We start from the raw sequence: 6,761 nt of genomic DNA, 5'->3' as shown, positions 1-6,761 counted from the left end.
GATCCGAAATGTGTTACTTCTGGCACTTAAGTCATTATTCCTTACATATTCTCACATTTCATGTTTATTAAAGTGCTGCTGTACAATCAAGCAATGTGACCCCTACCGGACTTTAGTGGGGAAAGGAACATGAAGAGACTTCAAGCAGGTTATTTGTTGTTAGGAAGCAAAATCAAACTGATTACAATTACAAAGGAGTACCATATGGTGGAGACAGAACCATCTTGAGAAAATTGTCTTAACGGCTCCTAAACATGTAACTCATGACTAAAGACACTGCACTGTTACGCAACATGAGTGTCAGGGAACAAATTTACTCCTGACTCATGCTTCTGTATTACACATATTACTGGGTGTTCCCTTCATTTTAAAGAAATGTGAACATAAGTGTGTATACAAAAATATCTGATATCCAAAACTTGAAAACACAACGGCTATTGGGCTAAGAAAAATATGTTGGCCCTGTGTCATCAGAAGCACTCTTCCAAGACGGAAAGTTACTCCACCTTCAAAAAGTACGGCCAGAGAGCCAACTTCCTGCATGACACCAGCTGGCCCCCACCGCTTCTGCACAACTGGGTCCTCCTGAACTGCCCAGACAAGACAGGAGAGTGAAGGCCCTGGGAATGACATAAAAATAATCCCCCTGACGCCCCTGCACCCTATTCTGCCTCTCTTTTGCATTAAGGCAAGCAGGGAGAGATCCCAACTCTGCCCACCTCCAGCCAGTGGGTTCCTCGTGGTCTCCCTCGCCCCACCCACAAAACACCTCGAGGGTGCTGACCAAAGTAGTCCACAAAGTGGCAGAAACCAACCCCCCAGTACCTGCTCCAGAGGTCTCCTGGCTGCCCCCCGGGTCATCCGGTAGGTCCCCGAGACTACATAGCTCTCTCGACCACATGATTTTCACCGACTTTATTGGCCCCGGACTCGGCGGGCCCCTCGCCACCCACCTCCCCACTAGATCGCCGCAGACTCCCATAACATCGAGTATATTGAAAAATACTGCGGGGTGGCTATGGAAAGAGCCTTTGCTGGGGAAGCCAGCTCCCCTGTGGCGGTGGCATCAGGGTCACTTGCTCTTCGCCTTCTGACTCTCCGTCTTCTTGGGCAACAGCACGGCCTGGATGTTGGGCAGGACACCGCCCTGAGCAATGGTGACTTTCCCCAGCAGCTTGTTGAGCTCCTCGTCGTTGCGGATGGCGAGTTGCAGGTGGCGCGGGATTATCCTGGTCTTCTTGTTGTCACGAGCGGCATTGCCAGCCAACTCCAGGATCTCGGCGGTCAGGTACTCCAACACCGCCGCCAGGTACACGGGCGCCCCAGCGCCCACTCGCTCCGCGTAGTTACCTTTGCGCAGCAGTCTGTGAACTCGGCCCACCGGGAACTGCAGGCCCGCGCGGGAGGATCGAGACTTGGCCTTGGCCCGCACTTTACCGCCCTGCTTTCCGCGACCAGACATGGTTACCTCTCGCCTGAAACTCCTGCGAGAGGAAAAACACAGCAACCGGGTCCGAATAAGTGAATGTAATATACCAACACCGGAACTGCCTCTATCACTTTGCTGACACTAGGCAGCGCCTTCCCATTGGGCGCAGCGACATATTCGTGACCAATAACAGGCAGGCTCCGCTTCCAACCAGCGCTCCGGCAGAGGGCCCGCCTTCTCCAGTTCTGTCCAGTCAAAAGAGCAAACTCCTAGCCCTCATTTACATAGCCTCTCGTATGAATACCCAGGACCGACCGCTCCGCATTTGGGGCTTCCGTTGAATTGATTGGCTCCTGATATTTCAACGTTCAAGTTCGCTCCTAGGAAAAGACCGTCTTAAGAATTAAGGAACCACGGTTAGAAACAGAAAAATTCGGGAGAGCTACCCGGTACAAGTACAAAGCACTCAAGCAAGAAATGCCTCAAGCAGTTGAGGTCCAAGATGATCCCTATGGTGCTGTGTCCCCCAGGTGGGTTTTCTCACATTATATAGCATCCTAGCCAGCTTGTCTGACTGCAGACACACATATCACTCAGCCTGCCGTTTCTTTAAACAAGCGTCTTGTCTCCTGCAAACCCAGATGCGTCTGCTCTTACTCAGCAGTGTGGGGAGCTGGCTCCAAAAGATGCCTGGGCCTGATCTGGCCGTCTGAACTTTCTTAACCAGCCCAGATGACAAGGGACCCCTGACGCAGTTCCGCCGCTCACAGGTTGCCAATCTTCGCTTCCAGCGGCTGTGAAACCAGAGTGCTACACTAGACGTGAATGCTGTCTTCACAGACTGCGGAACAAAGTCGCTTAGCCAAAATTTAACATCTATTGTCTTTTGAGATTATGAGCCTGAAAAGAGTCTCTGGATTCCAGGGAGAGGTTGCAGTGAGGCACAAAGTTTTGGCCTTGGCTTCCTCCTTATTGATCACCGCTGATCATGTTCTCCACTGAGATTTGGGAGCCCAGAGGTATACAAGGTCGCATAAGACATTGTGACGTTGTGGTGGCACTTAGCTGTCCCTTTTTCTAGCCCTCTACTGCCCATGCGACGCTCAGAGGTCATGAAAAGACTAGAGGAAGAACGGTAGTAACCGTCCTTACCCAAATTGCAGAGCCATAGCATTTGGAACAAAATAAGTTCCTTTTTAAATTAGAAATTATTTTTTACTAATTCACTGATGTAATTTCACTTACCTCAACATTTCCCATAATTATACAATTACACTGCTATGTATCGTAAGCGCATTAAAATAAGCGACATTTTATGTCGATTATAGTATCCGTTTAAAAGTAAAATTTACCCTCCCACCATCCTAATAGATTTGATTTGAGTGAAATCACATTTTCAGAGACATCCGCACATGTTCTTATTGCCTAGAACACTGATTAATCTATATACAGTAGGAACTCAATAAATGTCTTTAGAGTTGAGAAGCAGCATATTGTCATGATTAAGTCAGTCGTCCTGGAGCGGGACTGCCATGGTCCAAATCCTGGCTCTACCATTTACCAGCTGACCCTGGATAAGCTCGGTGCCTACCCCAAAGTGTTATTTTGAAGATTAAATACGTTAGTAAGCATCCAATAACTGCTAGATGAACTAGATAAATGGACATACAAGTCTCTGATGCAGTTATTAGCATGTTCCTGAAATAAGTTTTGTAAATTTTGCTTAAATTTTTGCTCATATCAAAGGAAATTTTTAACAATTATTGTTATTATTTTGGACACTTTCTCCTTTTATTCTTGTAAGCAAAAAGGTTTTCTAACTTGAAAATTTTGTTTTAACCTTGATTTTTTAGTCTTAACATATATAATCAACCAATTTACCATTGTAAGAATCCTGATCTCTTCCAGATCTGATAGACTTCTCTTCTTCCCTGTGAGTCAAAAATAAAAATCATGTAGTACAATATGACTATTCAGGATTTTTGCAGCCATACAAACAGTATTCTAAGGGTTTTTTTGTTTTTGTTTTTGTTTTTTTTAGAGTTACTTTTTATATAGAGAGAGAATGCACGTGGGTGTGCGAGTGGAGGAGAAGGGGAGGGAAGAGGGACAAGCAGATTGGGGGTGGGGGGCATGCTGGGTCTCAATCTCAGGACCCTGAGATCATGACCTAGCTGAAAACAAGAGTGGGAGGCTTAACTGACTGAGAGACCCAGGCACCCTTCTGAGGGCACTTTTAATTTATCTTTAACAATAAAAAGTACTTTCTGTGTTATGCAAATGGGTAAGAATGGGTAAATTATAAGCATTTAGACACAGACAGATATTTACTATAAAGCTTTTCCTGGAAAGGCTTATCTTTGAAGATTCGGGACAGGGAGCACAATTTACTAAAATAAGAATTTTGAATCATCCTCTAAATACTGTTACTTTTTATTGCAATAAACCGTTTGGGAAGAGAGACAGTCCTGCATTCTAGAGCAGTGACATTACTGAAAGTTTCATTCTTGTTCAGGGATTCTCAAGAAAGGATTGAGAGCCTCCTGATGGGCGATTTGCAGTACAAATCACCTTTTAAAGCTACCGTCGTGGCATCTCATATTTTAAGAACTTTGAATTTCTAAGTGGGAGATGTGAGAACCTCAGGTTTGAATGCAATAAGAAGAAATTTACGATATTTCAACTAAAAAACCATAGAAATAATTATTTGGTTGAAAAGCAAAGATACGCCGGGTTGGGAGTGCTACATGAGGCAAGAACCTCTGAAAGGGAAAAGTCTGGGAGACGGGAGGAAGGGGTAAGGTTAGACTTTGTGGAAGAATTTTAATTCTTTCTTTGCGAGGCGTCACGAAAGAGAAAAAAAGAGCTATTATTTAAAATGTCCTCTCCCCCCACTAGTGACTGAAGAAGAAAAGGTGTAAAACAACTGCTTTGAAATATAACAAGATGTAACGCATTTCTGGTTACTATTTATTTTCCTATTAGTCTAGGAATGGTATTGTTAAAGGAAGCATTCCTTTTGAAAAATAAACAATTAAAATTCGCGCGCGCGATATGGGGGTGAGGGGAGATGGGAAGGAGGGAGGGGATTTGTACTGAGCACTGAGAAAACGCAGTATAAATTCCATTGACTCTTTCCTCAATTTTATGGCGAAAATAAAAAGTATTTCCAAGAAAGCAAACAACAAAAATCTGTCTTGTTCTGATTAAGGCTCCTTCACTCACCATTGGAGGAAAGACAAAAGCCTCCTGAGGCCTAGAGCTCCGCCCATTTTCTTGAGGTTTTCAAACAGGTCCGCAACAGGACATATAAGCCCTGGTCTCCACGCCTAGCGTCTGTACCTGCTTGTTCTGAGGTTTGGATCTCGCCCTGTATTAAGAAGATGTCTGGTCGCGGGAAAGGTGGCAAAGGGCTGGGAAAGGGAGGCGCCAAGCGGCACCGGAAAGTCCTCCGGGATAACATCCAGGGCATCACGAAGCCTGCCATCCGCCGGCTCGCCCGCCGAGGTGGTGTCAAGCGCATTTCTGGGCTCATCTATGAGGAGACCCGGGGAGTCCTAAAAGTCTTTCTGGAGAACGTGATCCGCGATGCGGTGACTTACACCGAGCACGCCAAGCGCAAGACGGTCACCGCCATGGACGTGGTGTACGCGCTGAAACGCCAGGGCCGCACCTTGTACGGCTTCGGCGGCTGAGCAGTTTCTGCGGCTTCATTTCGAACTCATAAAGGCCCTTTTAAGGGCCCCCAGAACGTCAAGAAAAGAGCCAACACTTTATATACCGTGTGAATGGGACCTAGGTGCGGATAAAGGGGTCCGAGGAAGCCCTGCCCTGGCGGGTGGCTCCGGTCTGCGGGTGGCGGGCTTGGGGCATAGAAACTGGGCTTTCGTCTTGATTTCGGGTTCCTTGTGCAGTAAGAGATGTGTGTAAGAGCGAACGGCTACTAAGCAACCCGGCCTTCTGTCCCCAAGCCTATATGGAGAAGCTTCTATGCAAATTAGGGCTGGCTGGTACTGCCTCCGATTGGCTCGGAGGGCCGCGCGTCAGAGGGGGCCGCTCCCCACGGTAGACCGGTCCCCGGAGAACGCGGGAGTGGGATGGCGCGAAAGCGCTAGGTGCTGTCCTAGTGGCGCTCCGGAGTGCCGCAGAGTGTGAGTATTTTCTTTCTTTGCTGACGTCTGAGTAGGAGGGGACCAAGTCCCGACGCCTATTGGAGGCGGCAGAGCGCGGGCGATTTCGAAGGCGGGGCCTAGCTCGCGGCCGCGGCTCTACTGGGTATGCGCAACACCTGGCGGGTGGGCGTCCCGGCCCGAGTACCTGGCAGGGTTGCTCGAACTTTCGCTGACCACGGAGGTGCCTGCAGTGCGGCCAGGCGCGCGGGGCAGCATCCTGCTGCTGCTCAGGAGTCAGTGTCGTGTGACCCGGTAGCAGCCGGGAGATAAGCCCTGGCTTAGGAGTAAAGGCCCTTCTCTGAGCTGCCGGTGCGGCTGGAGGAGGGAGATGAGTGGAGGGCCGCGTTCTAATAAATTCCGCGCAAATGGCGTGGGCCAGAAAGCTGTGTGGTCGCGGGTCTTCCTGCTCCGTGATTTCAGCGCGGCGGCCTGGCACCCGGAGCCAGGCACGGCCAAGTTTGAGGGCGCTTTGCCCAGGTGGCGGGACACAGGGGGACCCGGCGCGGTGCGGTCCTGCAGGGGCCGCCCGTGGGGCGCCGCGGGAACCGAGCTTGAGACCGAGTTTGAAACATTTCTAGTGTTCCTTAGCGGAGGCTGGCATTATACTGTTTATTGGGAGTCAGGCGCTTTGGCACTTTGTGTTCGGTTACTGCGTTTGATTTTCCGGCAAATTTATGAAGTATTGTTATTACTGTTTTACAGATGAGGAAACTGATAATGGGGGGGCGGGGGTGTACGAACTGGAGGCAGGATTTGATCCCAACCCTGTTGGATCCCTCACCCTTTGACCTTAACCCATTTATGACTCTGCTTCTGCCATAGAGGCCTCTTGGCCCTACTTTCTGATATTTTAGTTGTAAGTACTTCTCTCTAGTCCTTAAAGACTGAAGTGTGTTGGTGATTCCGGTATTAATTAAATTTTTAGGGCACTGAGTCCCAGAAGCTCTACTTTCTTTAATCGAAGTGCAAAAAGTGACTTAAGAGAGCAAAATCTGGCACACCTTTGTGCCTCTCTATTTGTTGAGTGTGAATTTGAATAGATGGATAATGTACCTATCAAATCTCCAATCTAATATGAATCAAATTATTGAGGGGATTTCTGGGTGGCTCAGTGGGTTAAGTGTCTGCCTTTGGCTCAGGTCATGATCTGGGGGTCTTGG

General features: G+C 48.3%; 2 protein-coding genes across 2 annotated transcripts; one reads left to right on the top strand and one right to left on the bottom strand.

The window, feature by feature from the left end:
* Nucleotides 1-900: 900 nt before the first annotated feature.
* Nucleotides 901-1,603, bottom strand: LOC111142118 (histone H2A.J). Its single transcript, XM_022495087.1, has one exon. The coding sequence runs from the start codon at nt 1,460-1,462 to the stop codon at nt 1,073-1,075; it is 390 nt and encodes a 129-aa protein (XP_022350795.1). The 5' UTR covers nt 1,463-1,603; the 3' UTR covers nt 901-1,072.
* Nucleotides 1,604-4,812: 3,209 nt separating this feature from the next.
* LOC111142192 (histone H4) lies at nt 4,813-5,124 on the top strand. The gene has a single exon (XM_022495204.1). It carries the CDS (start codon nt 4,813-4,815, stop codon nt 5,122-5,124), a length of 312 nt encoding a protein of 103 aa, XP_022350912.1.
* The last annotated feature ends 1,637 nt before the right edge of the window (nt 5,125-6,761 follow it).

Source organism: Enhydra lutris, unplaced genomic scaffold (genome assembly GCF_002288905.1).
Source record: "Enhydra lutris kenyoni isolate GAN:26980312 unplaced genomic scaffold, ASM228890v2 scaffoldscaffold7, whole genome shotgun sequence".
NCBI lineage: Eukaryota > Metazoa > Chordata > Mammalia > Carnivora > Mustelidae > Enhydra > Enhydra lutris.
The sequence above is the reverse complement of the archived record's forward strand: the minus strand, read 5'-3'. Positions and strand labels throughout refer to the sequence as shown.